Source organism: Peromyscus maniculatus, chromosome 4 (assembly GCF_049852395.1).
Source record: "Peromyscus maniculatus bairdii isolate BWxNUB_F1_BW_parent chromosome 4, HU_Pman_BW_mat_3.1, whole genome shotgun sequence".
Taxonomy (NCBI): Eukaryota; Metazoa; Chordata; class Mammalia; order Rodentia; family Cricetidae; genus Peromyscus; species Peromyscus maniculatus.
This window is the reverse complement of record NC_134855.1, coordinates 5,263,202-5,279,286: the sequence shown is the minus strand read 5'-3', so window position 1 is coordinate 5,279,286 and position 16,085 is coordinate 5,263,202. Positions and strand designations below refer to the sequence as shown.

The 16,085-nt window shown below is 44.5% G+C and overlaps 1 protein-coding gene across 3 annotated transcripts in view; it reads left to right on the top strand.

Annotated features, from left to right (window-relative positions):
- Positions 1–16,085, top strand: part of B3galt9 (beta-1,3-galactosyltransferase 9) — a 54,927-nt gene that overhangs the window by 31,035 nt on the left and 7,807 nt on the right. The window contains exons 1-2 of one of the 3 annotated variants that reach the window (XM_076568815.1): positions 6,067–6,311; positions 7,570–9,100. The exons of 1 other annotated variant lie outside the window; for it this stretch is intronic. In XM_076568815.1, the coding sequence (XP_076424930.1) occupies positions 6,261–6,311; positions 7,570–8,673 (1,155 nt within the window). In that variant the 5' untranslated portion in view covers positions 6,067–6,260 and the 3' untranslated portion in view covers positions 8,674–9,100. Of the gene's footprint in view, positions 1–6,066; positions 6,312–7,569; positions 9,101–16,085 lie in introns of those variants that run through there. One more of the 3 variants, XM_016007165.3, reaches the window with a different exon arrangement.

The window sequence follows — 16,085 nt, the reverse complement described above, 5'->3', positions numbered from 1 at the left end:
TGAGTTCTGGGATTAAGGGGTGCACTTCCACCACCTGGCCTTTTTCTCTTTTTCTTTTGAAAGCTTTTGTTTGCCTTGCTGTTTGACAGCAGCAGCCAGGGCAGCAGTGGGACAGGAGCGAGAGCAGGACCAGGAGGAGGGTTTAGACATGAAGCGCTCCTATAGGCCTGGGCATGGCCAGCATGCTCTGGCAGGCCTCTCCTTCCCTCATCCCCAATGCCTTGCTACATTGTTAGGTTACATTACTAAAGCTAGCCACCAAGGTATTCCTTTATTTGTCCTCCTGAGGCTGACTACCAAGGTCCAGCGATCAAAGTATTAAACTCAAGCAATCAAAAGCCCCATTTGGTCCACCCAATTAACATGTCCAATCAAAATATACTAACTCATCCTAACACAGGGTTTCCCTTTATAAACTGCCATTTGCCTATGCGCCACACCTGTCCCCTCTATCCGGAAGAAGTTCTTTGTTCCTCCGGGGCAAATATCCTCCCACTTTGTTCCTGTCTCCTTGTCCCTCATCCTCTGTCTCCTGTCTTTGTTTATTATTACCTGACCTTTGTGTTAGGATTCTGCCACTCCTCCAGCTGCATGACCGTACATACGAAGTTCAGTAGCTAAGTAAGGGGTCTTACATCTTACGTCATCTGTGCGCTGCGTGATTGCGTAATGCATGCGCCGTTGTTACGCAATCTGCTCATCTGTGGCATAGCTCCGTAAGCCCACCTGTGCCAGGGAATCCTTAAAAAGCCGGACACAGGCCGGGTGGTGGTGGCGCACACCTTTAATCCCAGCACTCGGGAGGCAGAGCCAGGTGGATCTCTGTGAGTTCAAGGCCAGCCTGGGCTACAAAGTGAGTTCCAGGAAGGACACAAAGCTACATAGAGAAACCCTGTCTCGAAAAACCAAAAAAAAAAAAAAAAAAAAAAGCCAGACACAAGACTCCTCCCCTCTCCTTCTGCTCTCTCCTCCTCCCCCTTCTCCCCTCTCACATGTCTCTGCCCCAGGCCTGGCCATGCTTTCTTCTGTTCTCCCATTCCTCCTAATAAAGCTCTGATACTGAGTTGCCTCGTACCTCATGACCTTTCTCAAGCAGTAACCAGCGCCACTTATTTTTTAAAACCAACCCTTTGTGCCTCTGGAGGAAATACATTTCCTTTGTACTGAGAACTTGCTCTTGGGATACTCGGTCCAGTCCTTTAAATATAGGTCTTGAGTATCTGGACCCTAAGCTAGGTCACCAGAAGAAACGCTCTGCATCTGGTGTAGGTCATCTAAGTTCACTAGTATCTGTGATGTTACAGTCTGGTACAGACTGCTTCATGCAGCCCTAAATGGGGTTGTACCCTCAGGAGCTGGGGCGATCAGATGCAATGTGCATTTTTCTCAAGATGTCCTTGGAGTGTTCTAGATAGCTGGTGCTGGCGTAAGGGTAGTATAGCAGGCCATTTGACTGGAAGTTCCTTTGCTCAAGGCCGGGAGGGCACAAGGCAGCACCCAGCAGGCCTCAGCGCAGCAAACGTGGTGCCAGCCGGTCGTGTGCTCCCGCTTCCCTCCCTTGCTAAACCGGCAAATTCTCTCATTCAGACACTTGCACATTCTGAAGCTAGCCACCAAGGTCTGTTTACCTATTTGGCCAATTCCTTATGCCCGTCTCAATCCTGAGGCTGATCACCAAGGTCCAACTACCAAATTCATAATTTGGCTGTGCTGACTAACCTGTCTAGTCAGGACTTCTCAGCTCATCCCAGCACAGACTTCCCCTTTTCTCCTTAAAAGCCACCCCTGCAGAGACAGACACCTGCTGCCCCTGCAGAGACACCTGCTGCTGCCATCTTTGCCCCCACCCCCCTGCGAGTGCACCTGGCCACTCTTGTGGAATATTCCTTTACTGTGAATGGCTTAATAAAAAGCTAAATGGCCAATAGCTAGGCAGGAGGCAAAGCAGGGGCTTCTGGACAGAGAGAGCTCTGGGAAGTAGAAAGATGGAGTTTCCAGCCAGATGTTGAGAAAGCAGGATGGCCAGTACAGAGTAAAGGCAACCAAGCCTTGTAAACAATGTAGATTAAAAGATATGGGTTAATTTAAATTATAAGAGCTAATGGGACAAGCCTAAGCTAAGGCCAAACTTTCACCATTAATAAGAAGTCTCTGTGGTCATTATTTGGGAGCTGGCGGTCCTGAGGAAAAAGTCCAACTACAAATAGCACCCAATGTACCTTTAATCCCAGTACTCAGGAGGCAGAGGCAGGCAGATCTCTGCGAGTTCAAAGCCAGCCTGGTCTACAGATCCAGTTCCAGGACAGCCAGGGCTCCAACAGAGAAACCATGTTTCGAATAAAAAACAAAACAAAAGGACCAGAACTGTGTCCACACATGCAAACACTATATGCACTATTATTTAAATTCCTACAACTTTATAAGGTAGTTACTATTATTATTCCTATATTTAAAGAGGATTTGGGTATCTTGCCTACAGTTACAGTCACTAGCAGCCATAGGATTTAAGCGCAAATCAACTTCAGAACACCAACTAACCCCTGTGCCTATCTGGGCTCATTAGCTATACTCATAGGCACACATACACCTGTATCTTACCTAAGAGCACCAATAAGGCCTCAGCAATAATGAAGATGTTCTCTTGGTTCCCTTGAATAAGCCTCTTGTTTTGAACACTTGAAATACACCTACCATGTTTCATTTAATTCACATTATGTAGCTACATGTGGCTAAAACCTGCCATACTGGACAGAATAATTCACTACTCTACAGACACAGCACACAGTCTAGACAACAGAGTCACATATGCAGTTCGTAGTGGACCTCAGCAAAATTCCAAGTTACCTGACACCGTCTAGAGCATTTCAAGTGTTGGAAATAGTGGTTTGTGATGGAAGCCAAATGTTTGATCCTCAAAACCAGGTCCCAAGAGAACAAATTTAGTCTGTCAGGCAACATGGAGCCACTATCAACGTCTACACCAGAAACTGACTAATGGCAGCGTTATATGAAATTGATGGACATACAGGTTTGACAACCTGTATGAAAGGGGGAAGGTTGGAAGGAAAACCATGCACCAATATCTATTTGCTGCATTGGTCTCAACCTCCACAGGGTAGATGTTTGATAAATCAAACTGCAGATTTCAAATGGAGCTTCCCCAGAGGTAACATTGATTGACTTCTCATAGAAAAAGAAACTGAGCTGTAAATTTTGAAGCCCAGAGAAGATCTGGGAGCAAAATTTGTAACCAGAAAAAAAAAACCCAGAAAAAAGAAAATTGCAAAAATGTAATTATGCAAAAACATAATATAAGAAACATTTAATTGTTAGATTTAGTACATATAAAAACTCCCTTTAATTTGGATTTTCAAATTAGATTTTCCCACTTCGTAAAAATTTCCAAGATTAGATGATAGTTGTCGAGAAAACATATTCAACTTTAAGAACTTGCTTGCTGTGTGTATCTGTGTGTTTGTGTGTGTATGTGTATCTCTGGGTGTGGCCATAGTTCCTTTTCATTGCCCAGTAGTTTTAAACTTATTTTTCAAATTAGTATGCAAAATATTGCTTCATTATGGCATTCTCAACAAAATCTATTTTCTTGATTTTTCTATTTCCCTTTTCTTCCCCTAAGGACTTAGTCTTTTGTTTGTTGGTTTGTTTTTGTTTTTTGATACAGGGTTTCTCTGTGCAGCCCTGGCTGTCCTGGAACTAGTTCTGTAGAACAGGCTGGCCACAAACTCACAGAGTGCTGCCTGCCTCTGCCTCCCAAGTGCTGAGATTAAAGGTGTGTGCCTGGCAATTTATTTTATTTTTATTTATTTGAGACAAGGTTTCTCTGTGTAACAGCCCTGGCAGTCCTAGACCTAACTGTAGACCAGGCTGGCCTTGAACTCCTGGAGATCCACCTGCCTCTGCCACCTGAGTGCTGGGATAAAAGGCGTGTGCCACCTCTGCCCAGCTCAAGCCTCCTCCTCCTCCTCCTCCTCCTTTTTTTTTTTTTTTTTTTTTTTTTTGGTTTTTTGAGGCAGGGTTTCTCTTTGTAGCTTTGGTGCCTGTCCTGGATCTCGCTATGTAGACCAGGCTGGCCTAAACTCACAGAGATACACCTGGCTCTGCCTTCCAAGTGCTGGGATTAAAAGTATGTACCACCACCGCCCAGCTACAGGACTCCTTCTTTTTTTTTCCCTAATACTTTTTTTCTTTAACATAAAAACAGGTTATAATTCAAAAGTCCAGGGTTATTTGAAACTGGAAAATATTTTCTCTGTAGAAAATAGTAAAAATGATAACATTTCCCAATAAGCCCCTTTAAGCCAAATAATAGCTGAATTATAGATATAAATATTGATTAGATTCTGGGATACAGAAGAAACCTTTCTTCATCTGTTCAGAGAGCTATGTTTTACTTAAGTTGTGTAAGTGAGATTCCTATTCATCTTCCCCTTCACTGTTTGATTTACGGCAGACATTTTTCTATAGCTAATCCATAATCTAAAAAGATTTTAGCCTCCCCTCCTGAAAGTACAGCCAGCATATACTTTCATCAGCTTGATACGGTACAAATTCTCATCCTAATAGTGGAATGTTTCACTAAAGCTTGCCCAGTGATGATTGGTCAAAACCAAAACTTATTATAAGCCACAGTCATCCTAGGGTCCCCCTGCTAGGTAGCCTCACTGGATCTGTGGGTTGTCTGATTGTCCTTTGCTTTATATCTAGTATTTATCCACTTATTTATCCACTTTATGAGTGAGTACATACCACATTTGTCCTTCTGAGTCTGGGTTACCGCACTCAGGATGATGTTTTCTAGTTCCATCCATTTGTCTGCAAACCTCATGATGGCAGGACTCATTCTTAATCAACAAGAAAATGGCTGTAAATGGCAGACAAGGAGGCCAGATATGGAGGGAGATGCAATAACTCCTGGCACGGGAGCAGAATGGTTGTGGCAAGAATATGAAAATAAGCTCATTGCTGGGCATGGTAGCCCACTCCTTTAATCAGATGGACCTCTGTGAGTTTGAGGCCAGCCTGGTCTACAGAGGGAGATCCAGGACAGCCAGGGCTACACAAAGAAACCCTGTTTCAAAAACCAAACGAAAACAAAATACAAAAACAAAAACAAAAAAGAAAATAAATTTAATTTTATTTACTGAAATCAGCCTTCAAGTAGAAACAGTATTTAGTATAGCCTTTACACATTTCTAGAAAAGAGCACATACCAAATGCTGAATTTCCTCAGTATAAGTTAAGATGAAATAAATGGAATTTTCTTTCTTCTTTGTGGAGGTGGTTTTGAGACAGGGTTTCATGTAGCTCAGGTGTGGTAGTTTGTATTTCTCTCTTTCTCTCCTTTTTCTTTTCCTTTTTCTTTACTGATGTTTTGAGACAGGGTTTCTCTGTGTATCCCTGGCTGTCCTGGAACCAGCTCTGTAGACCAGGCTGGCTTCCACCTGAAAGATCCTCCTACCTCTGCACCTCAAGTGCTGGGATTAAAGCCATACACTTCCACACCTGGTTTATGGTGGTTTGTATTTCTTTTCTTTTTTCTTGGTTTTTCTAGACAGGCTTCCTCTGTGTAGCTCTGGCTGTCCTGGAACTCACTCTGTAGACCATATTGACCTTGAACTCAGACATTCACCTGCCTCTGCCTCCCAAGTGCTGGGATTAAAGGCATGCACCACCATCCAACAGTATTTCTTATGATTTAGTGAATAACTTACATAACTTAAACCAGGAATTCAGAATCTTTCTCAATGAGACACACTGACTATATGATGTTTCTTTGGGGGGAGAAAAAAACCCCATGGGATCACATGTATTCCTTAATGTTTAGAGCAGTTTTACCTTGTGCATGTACTGGGGATTAGGCATAATTCCCGAGAGACACCCACACATTGTTTTTCTCTTTGGGAGGTGATGCTGTGCAAATATGATGGAGGTGAAGAGTTCTTTGAACTTCCACTTGTAATTTACCTGGAGCTCAACACAACGATAAGGAGTCTGTTCCATGAGACACGCAGGGTGAAGACATGAAAAGGTTTGCTCTCTGCCTTTGTTCTGGATTCTCACTAGCTGTAACACGATAAGCATGCACTGTCCTGTCCTATGCAGGCAGCAGGTATTCTGGGACAGAAGCTCAGGGTGATCAGCAAGAAACCTTATCCTTAAGGTTTGAGGCTCAAAGTCCTTTACTGCAGTTGCTGTCCGGCTGCAGTTATCCCGACATTCTGTTGCTCATAACTTGGCATATGAACTTAGTCATTCCCAAAGCCCTGAAATTGCTCACAGACAACATGCAGGTAAGTTTCTGATCACCTCTGAAGTATTTGATAGCTATTAAAATAGGTTGTTCAGCATGTAAATCATTAGCACTGAGAAAAATGGCAGGTAGCGCAGTTTGTAACTGCCAGTTTTGTTTTGTTTTTCCTATTCAATTGGCACGGCGAAGGCAAAGGAGGGAGGGGTCAGAATTCCTCAGTGGTTCCAAGTGAACTTTAGACAGTGACAGACTCGAGTTCGAACTCTGAGCCTATCTCAATCTCTTACCCACAGCATGCTCTTGGGCAGATTATCAAACCTCTCAGGTCTGGTAAAATTTGGGAGTTAGTCTGTCTGAAAGGGGTTTCACTGGGGCTAAATGCCGTAAGTATAAAGTGCCCAGCATAGTGGCTGGCACACAGCAACTGCTCAGTATGAGGTAGCTCATTGTAACAGGAAGGTCCTAACAGACAGTTTGAATCCTTGAAAGTTCCCTAGCTCTGTTACAATTCTGCATGCTCCCTTCTGGATGGACACTCCACTTCCCTCCCTCTGCGTGAGGTGGAGTAAGCTTGGCACAGGTCCACCTCGGGTTCTGAAGAGAATGCGCTCTGAAGATAATAGGAATCTACCCACATCGATAAGCATGTCAGATGAGTTATGAGAGTCAGTCAAAACAGATTCTAGTTCAGTATTAGAGTAAATTGAAAGTTATTCTAAACTGTAAATGTCTGATAAATAGCCAGGGTGTGAGTAGCCAGGACATCCAAAGCGACCACTTCATGGAAAACTATTCTTGACTTTTGTAATTAGAGAGGAAATCGATCTAAGTGCTTCCATTAGAGAAAGAACTATATGTATGTTCCCTGTAGGTTTTAATCACAATGGTATCACTTTATATGTATTATCAGTATATATCTATGCCTGATGCTTCTTTGTATCTTTGTATCTCCAGTGTCTCACATAGTATCTAGTATATACATATATACATATATACATATATATGTAAAATGTACATATATGTGTGTATATATATATGTATGTATGTATAAACTGAACTTCCACTCAAACAAGGAAGTAAACAGCTAACATTGTGCTCCGTAGCCACTTTCTGGAAAACACTGGAGAAGAGAGACACATATGGCTTGTGACCTGTGAGACTGCAATCTAGAAGAGAGGTTATAATAATAAACGCTTATATAGAATGTGCTGCTGAGTACTGTGAGAAGCCCCTGCAGGGTTGGTGGGTGGAATAAACAGGGATGGAAATGAAGGCGCCTAACTCTTTGTCTTACTTAGGTGACATTCTGCAGACTTCGGACTCACCAGTGGTGTTTCATTCTGTTTAATGTCATACTGTTTCATGCCTTGCTCTTTGGAGCTGACTTTGTGGAAGAATACTTTTTACGGTCTTTGCCTCATGTCGATATCAAAATTCTTGAAATTAAGAACAAGGCAAGAAAACTGAACATGGAATCTGTAAAAAGCAATCTTTCCAAGTATTATGTTCTGAGCCAGCCGGAGGCATGTAATGGGAAAACCATCTTTCTGCTCTCTCTTATCTTCAGTAGCCCAGAGAATGGAACAAGACGGGAGCTCATCAGGAAAACCTGGGGTAGTGTGACCAGTGTCCAAGGATATCCGATTCTCACACTGTTTGCTCTGGGAATGCCAGCTCTGTTAACTACCCAGGAAGAAATAGACATAGAGTCTCAGAAGAATAACGATATCATTGAAGGGATCTTCTTGGACAGTTCTGAAAACCAAACCCTGAAGGTCATCTCAATGACTCAGTGGGCTGTGGCCTTCTGTCCTAATGCCCTGTTCATCCTCAAAGTTGATGAAGAAATGTTTGTCAATCTACCAGGCTTGGTAGACTATCTCCTCAGTCTAAAAGAACACTTGGAAGGTATCTATGTAGGAAGGGTTATTCACCAGGATATACCTAACAGAGACCCCCACAGCCAAGAATTTGTCCCTCTTAGTGAGTACCCAGAAAAATATTACCCAGACTACTGCAGTGGTGAGGCCTTTATAATGTCCCAAGATGTGGCTCAGATGGTGTACGTGGTATCGAATGAGGCATCTATAATGGTACCTGCTGATGTATTTGTAGGGATCTGTGCTAAGCTGGTTGGCCTTATACCCATCCACAGCTCAAGGTTTTCTGGGGAAAGACACATTGTGTATAACAGATGTTGCTACAAGTTCATCTTTACATCTTCAGAAGCTACGGATGCTGAAACATCCCTGGCATGGAGAGAAATGAATGATGGGAAAAAGTGTTCACTGTTTGAGACTTACTATGGGCTCATTTCCTGTAAACTTCTGACATACCTCAACAGCTTTAGACGTTTTCGTGTGGGGACTGTGCAAGGCAGTGCTGTGCACTTTGGTGAATAGTAGTCACTTGCTTTCCTTTTAAGTCTTTTGTTTTTAAATTGCTGTTGGCCCATTATAGAAAGCAACTCTATGTCCCCAAGTCATGTAGCAATCTGAATCTTTATTCATACCTAGCAAAACCACAAAATGTTCTTAGTGCTCTGATGTACCCAATCTTGACACCTTGTTTTTGACGTTTTAAGACATTTAGATTAGTATGGTGTGATTCTTTTCAAAATAAAATCTTTCAGAAAAGAGAGAACATTAGCCAGGTGGTGGTGGCACATGACTTTAATCCCAGCATGAGGAGGCAGAGGCAGGAGGACCTCCATGAGTTTGAGGTCAGCCTGGTCAACAGAGTGAGTTCCAGGACAGGTTCCAAAGCTACACAGAGAAACTCTGTCTTGAGAAAAAAAAGGGAGAGAATATTAAATTTCATTATAACATATATTGTGTAATAGAGTGTTACATATTTCAATTTTTTTACATTTGTTTATTTTGTGTGTGTGTGTGCATGCACATGTGTATATGTGTGTGTATCACAGGGCATTTATTTTGTGTGTGTGTGTGCATGCACATGTGTATATATATGTGTGTGTATCACAGGGCATTTATTTTGTGTGTGTGCATGCACATGTGTATGTATATGTGTGTGTGTATCACAGGGCATTATATGGAGGTCAAAGAGCAAGAGGCGTTAGTTCTCTCCTTCCAACCTGTGCGTTCTAGGAACAGAACTCAAATCACTAGACTTGGCAGTAATTACCCTTACCCACTCGACCCATCTCACTGGCCCTTACAAGTAATAACTAGGTATACATTCTGGAATGCCTAAATCCATTTATTTAACATAGGTTTCCTTACATACTTTTTGTGGTTAAAAACTTAAAAATGTATGTTCCCAGCAGTTTATATGTATATATATTTCTATCCATCCATCCATCCACCCATCCACCCATCCACCCACCCGCCCACCCACCCACCCACCCATCCATCCATCTACCTACATTAACTATCATTATTGTGAAGTATAACAGATTTCTTGAACTTATTCCTATCACACTGATATTGTTTGGTCCTTTGACTAACAACCCTCTGAATCTAGAAACCATCATTATGCCAAGTTTGGCATCTTTACACTGCATATGTGGATGAAAACGTGGCTATTTGCTCTTGGGCTTGGCCTGTTTCACTCACATGGTGTCCTCTTCCTTCTCCATGTTTGTGTAAACGATAGTCTTTGTTTTTTTTTTTTTTTTTTTAAGAAAACATAATTCTTGGGTTGGAGAGATGGCTCAGCAGTTAAGAGCACTGACTGCTCTTCCAGAGGTACTGAGTTCAATTCCCAGCACCTACATGGTGGCTCACAACCATCTGTAATGAGATCTGGTGCCCTCTTCTGGTCATACATGCTGTATACAAAATAAATAAAAAAAGAAAAGAAAAGAAAACATAATTCTTTATTGAGTGTTTGGGAATTTCACATCATGTACCCAATCCTGCTCACCTCCCAGTCCCTCACATTCTCTCCTCACCCCTGCAGCATTCCCCCAAAAGAACCCCCTCAAAAGTCAACTAAAAAACAAAACAAAAACCACCTGGCTCCTCCGTCTTTCCAACACCTCTTCCTTCCTCCTAGTGTCTCTGGGTGCTCTGGTGTGTCACACAGACACCTTTTGTCCAGTCAGCTCCACTCACAGAACGTTCATTGCAAGGAGCCATTGGTCCGGCTCAAGGGTCCTTGGCCCATCATCATCACTGGATCCTCACCGAAATGCCTCTCAGACATTGCCCCAAGTCATTGGAGATCCTGTGGTTATCGCGGGCCCAGTCCCTTCACACACTCCAGCAGGTCATCGATGGGTGGATGTTAGGGTGGGCCAAGCCAAGGCCCAGGATGTGGGTCTGGGTGGTAGCTAAGCTGGTTGGTCTGGGCCACTGGGACCTCCCCCCTCAGGTGAGGGGCAGAGCCGGCTCTCTCTCCCATGCCTGTGGTGAGGGGCGGGGCTCCTCTCTCCCATGCCTGTGGTGAGGGGCGGGGCTCGTCTCTCCCATGCCTGTGGTGAGGGGCGGGGCTCGTCTCTCCCATGCCTGTGGTGAGGGGCGGGGCTCGTCTCTCCCATGCCTGTGGTGAGGGGCGGGGCTCGTCTCTCCCATGCCTGTGGTGAGGGGCGGGGCTCGTCTCTCCCATGCCTGTGGTGAGGGGCGGGGCTCGTCTCTCCCATGCCTGTGGTGAGGGGCGGGGCTCTCTCTCCCATGCCTGTGGTGAGGGGCGGGGCTCGTCTCTCCCATGCCTGTGGTGAGGGGCGGGGCTCGTCTCTCCCATGCCTGTGGTGAGGGGCGGGGCTCGTCTCTCCCATGCCTGTGGTGAGGGGCGGGGCTCGTCTCTCCCATGCCTGTGGTGAGGGGCGGGGCTCGTCTCTCCCATGCCTGTGGTGAGGGGCGGGGCTCGTCTCTCCCATGCCTGTGGTGAGGGGCGGGGCTCTCTCTCCCATGCCTGTGGTGAGGGGCGGGGCTCCTCTCTCCCATGCCTGTGGTGAGGGGCGGGGCTCGTCTCTCCCATGCCTGTGGTGAGGGGCGGGGCTCGTCTCTCCCATGCCTGTGGTGAGGGGCGGGGCTCCTCTCTCCCATGCCTGTGGTGAGGGGCGGGGCTCATCTCTCCCAAGCGGGGAATGGTGGTGAGAGGGGCAGCTTTCCTGCCCAGTGTCCAGTGAGGGGCAGGGCTGGCTCAGCACAGCCCTCAGATTTCATCAGGCATGGTTCCTATGACCCCCTGTGGCAGCACAGGCCGCGGACATATTCACAGACCCCAGCTGCAGCAGGAACACAGACCCAGACATGGCCCTTAGCAGCAGCCCGGGCAAGATGTCACCATGGCCCTGGTGACAGTACAGGTCACTCAGATGAGTATGGCCTTGGTGGCAACCCTCAAACACCAACATGGTCTCAGGTGACTGTCTAGACCCCAGACATCCACACAGTCCTTGGTGATAATAAGAGCCTCAGACATCAACTCAGACCCTGGCTACAGTAGGGCCATGGACCCAGATAGGGCCCTATGGCCCTAGGCAGCAGCCCAGGCCCGGACAACACCATGGCCCTGTGGTGGCAGTACAGGGCCACCCAGATCATCATCGCCCCTGTGGTGGCACAGCCTTCAGATACCAACATGGCCGCAGGTTGCAGCCTAGATCTTGGGCATCCTTGTGGCCTTTGGTGTTACCATGGGCCATGGACATCAACACAGACCCCCGGCTATGGCAGGACCACAGACCCAGACATGATCCTCATCAGCAGCTTGGGCTTGGATATCATCATGGCCCCAGGATAGGTCTTTCTTAAGGAGAAATTATATTCCCTTGTGACAGCCATCCACATTTCCCTCTTTTTATTAGTGTGTGTATGTACACATAAACACACCAGGGAACAGTCTGGCAGATCTGTGGTCTTGGAGACCAAACTTGGGTCATCAGGCTTGGCAGCAGATGCCCTCACCCCCTGGGCTGTCCTGCCAGCCCTGGGTACATTTTCTTGATCTGTTCATCTGTTGATGGACACTTAGGCTGGTTACAGATTCTGACTGTTGTGGATCATGTTGCAATGGTTATAGCAGTGTAAACATCCTGATTTTATGTCCTTTGAGGATATATTCAAAGGGAGACTTCCGGACCACACCCTAGTCCTAACTTTCATCTTTGAGGAACTGCTACATTGTTTTCCATGATGGCTATCCCATGTACCTTCATTCCGGTGATGTGAAGGGCTCCTTTCCTCCCCATCCTGATCATCGCTTACCTTTTGCTCTTGTACATCAGCCCATCTGAAAGGTAGAAGGCAGTCTCTCACGGTGGAGCTAATTTGCATTTTCCTGATGGTTAGTAATAGCAACTGTTTCTTCACTTACCTTGGCCATTTGTGACATTTGTTTTTGTGGATTTTTTTGAGGTAGGGTCATGCTAGGTTGCCCAGGCTGATCTTGAATTCCTGGGCCCAACCACCTCCGCCTCTGAGTAGCTGGGACTACCAGATCACATCACTGTGCCTAGCTCCATTGGCCATTTGTACATCTTCTCTTGAGAAATATCAAATTTAGGTTTTTTTCTTGGTTTTGAATTGTTTCTTGCTGGGTAGGTAGTAGTGACACATGCCTTTAATACCAGCACTAGGGAGACAGAGGTAGGCAGATCTCTGAGTTTGAGGCCAGACTGGTCTACAGAGTGAGTTCTAGGACAGCCAGGGTTACACAGAGAAACCCTGTATTGAAAAACAAAACAAAACAAAAATCAGTTTCTTGCTATTTAATTCCACACATTTCCCCCATTTTAAATTATTTTTTCTTATTATTTTGATCATTAATCTCTTACTAGATGATGGGAATATTTTCTCCCATTCTACAGGTCATTTCATCATGTTGATTCTTATTGCTATGCAGCTTTTGACTCTGACATGGTCTCATCTGCATGTCTGTGCTGTGTGAGTCATCTCAAAGCACCTCTACCCAAATCAGTGCCGTCAGGTTTTCCGCTTCACTTTTTCCTGCTATGTTTAGGGCTTTACTCTGTTGTGCCATCATTTTTGTTCGTGCTCTGGGTTAAAGGTCGAGTCTCATCCTTCCACGTGTAGATACTGCTTTGCCACCACTATTTACTGAGGATAATGCACTCGAGCATTGTGTTCTTGGCATCTTTCTTGGATACTGATCATAAACTTTAAAATTTATTTCTGAGCACTCAGTTCTGTTCTACTAACCCGTGTGTCTTTTTATGGCAGTTCCATGTTGTTCTGATCACTGTTGTAGAATATTATTTTAAGGTGTGTTACTTTTGTTTATGTTGCATTTGTTTAACTCTGTGAAGCTGTGTTACTGTGCCTGTCTAAAATACCTGATGGTCTAATAAAGAACTGAACAGCCAATAGCAAGGCAGGAGAAAGGATGGGTGGGGCTGGCAGGCAGAGGATAAAGAGGAGAAATCTTGGAGGATAAAAGAAGTAGCCAGAGAAGGAGGCCATTAGGGGCCAGCCACCCAGCCACCCAGCCACCCAGCCACCCAGCCAGCCAGCCAGCCACGGAGTAAGAGTGAAAGTAAGATTATAGAAGTAAGAAAAGGAAAAATTCCAGAGGCAAAAGGTAGCTGGGATAATTTAAAGTTAAGAAAGGCTGGCATGAAATTAGCCAAGCTAAGGCTGGACATTTATAATTAAAAATAAGTCTCCATGTGACTTATTTGGGAGCTGGGTGGCAGGCCCCCCAGAAGACAACCAACTATAGATCACTGTGGCTTTGGAGTGTATTTTGAAGTCAGGTAGTATGATACATGTAGCTTTGTTCTTTTTGCTTGGCATTGGTGTGATTAAAATCTTTTTGTGCATCCACAATTTACAATCTGTTTTCTATTTTGGTGAGAAGTGTCATTGGGATTTTTGATACATCTCTTAAATGTGAGAAACGATTCTCACTTCAAAATAAGAGTACCTGAGACTCAGAGGCACAAAAGTGACACAGTTCATTTTATGTCCTTGCAAAGCTGGATGTCATTCTAGAACAGCCGGCGGGTGGATGACACATCACCCTTCCTCCCTTTTGAACAATCAAGAGGGTGCAGTCTTGCATGTCATCTGGGTTGTATCATTCCTCTGTAACTTAAATTTATCTTTCTCAACAAAACCCACATGTGAGTTCATCTGTTGTGCACCCTGCTTGTTTTAACGCTTATTAGAAGCATGGCACTGTGGGCAAGCTTGGGCATTAGCAATTTTCTACTTTAAGCTTCTACTTTGTGAATCTAGCTTAGCAGACTTTGGGGAATAGCTAGACCAGCAGGCATTAGCAGAGGTCTAGCCTTTTCTGTTCATTTGTAGCTGGCTCAAGGCACCTTTGAAAGTAAACCACCAGATTTTATTTCTAACAATAGACTAAATGCAAATCTACAGATTAAGTAGACCATCTGGATAACTAGATAGCAGTGTGGACATTTATGGGGTTTGCAACATAGCCTAGGTTGGTCTTGAAAATGTGATCCTCCTGCCTCAGTCCTCTGAGAATTAGGATAATTGGTGTGCATCACCATATCTCCAGTACCTGGACATTTATATCTTTCACAAAGTTTGTAAAGTTTCCTAAGATGGTTTCTTTAAAGTAATTGGTCTCCTTCACTATGGGGGCCTCCTATAATTCAAAAACTTGGTCTCATGATACTGTCCTATAATCCCACAAACTGTCTTCAATCTTTCATTTATTGTACTTTGTTCTCCTCTGATCATACATTTTCCCACCAGTCTGACTTTGAATTCAGATTCTTTCTTTTTCTGGAAGTCTATCTCCCAAGAGCTGGAAAATGCCCTGGAATTATGTTAAGCAGTATTTCTAGGCTTTCTCCGTCTTTCCTCCCTTTGACAATCTGATATTTTAAGAATCTGTTGATCAATCCTGAGGACTTTCTCATCTTTCTCACTTTTCTCCTGCCCCTCTCTGCATTATTTCTAAAGACTTGAGATTCAATTTTTAAAAAATAATTTAAAGTTTTATTTATGTGTCTGTGTGCCAGTGCCTGTAGAGGCCAGAAGAGGGCATTTTGGAATTACAAACAGCTGTGAACCACCAGATGTGAGTACTGGGAACCAAACTCAGGTCTTTAAGAGTAGCAAGTTCTCTTAACTGCTGAGCCATCTTGAAATCCAAAAACTTCTGCTTGAGCTGGTCTGTTGTTAAAATTTCAATTATAGTTTATTATTCATTGAGTTCTCCAGCTCCAAGACTATTAAATTGTGTGTGTGTGTGTGGTGTGTGTGTGTGGTGTGTGTGTGTGTGTGTGTGTGTGTGTGTGTGTGTGTGTGTGTGTGTGTGTGTGTGTAGAGAGAGAGATTTGTTTCATGCAGATGAAGAGTGCTTTCTTGGTTTCACCGAGTGGCCTGTTTTCTCTTGTTTCTGAGTTTTTGATATCCTCATCAGGCACTTTGTAAATTCCATCTGTGGGGTTAGTTAGTAGAGGATTACCGGATTCTTTTGAAAGTATCTGTCTTAGTTGGTGTTCTATTGCTGTGAAGAGAGACCATGACCACAGCGACTCTTAGAAAGGAAAACATTTAACTGGGGTTGGCTTACAGTTCAGAGGTTCAGTCCATTACTGTCATTGTGGGAAGCATGCAGGCAGACATGGTGCTGGAGAAGGAGCCCAGAGTTCTACATCCAGATGGGCCGTATTTGGGCTTCTGAAACCCAAAGCCTCCCCCAGGGACACACTCCTCCAATAAGGCCACACCTCCTAGTAGTGATGCTCCCTCATGACCAAACATTCAGATATTTGAGCCTATGGGGCCGTTCCTACTTAAACCACATTTCACGTCTCTTTTGATATCTGCACATCCAGTGGAACTGCAGTTCTCCCATTTTACAGAGTGCCTTTCACAGGGACTCACCAGCGCTTGGATCCTGG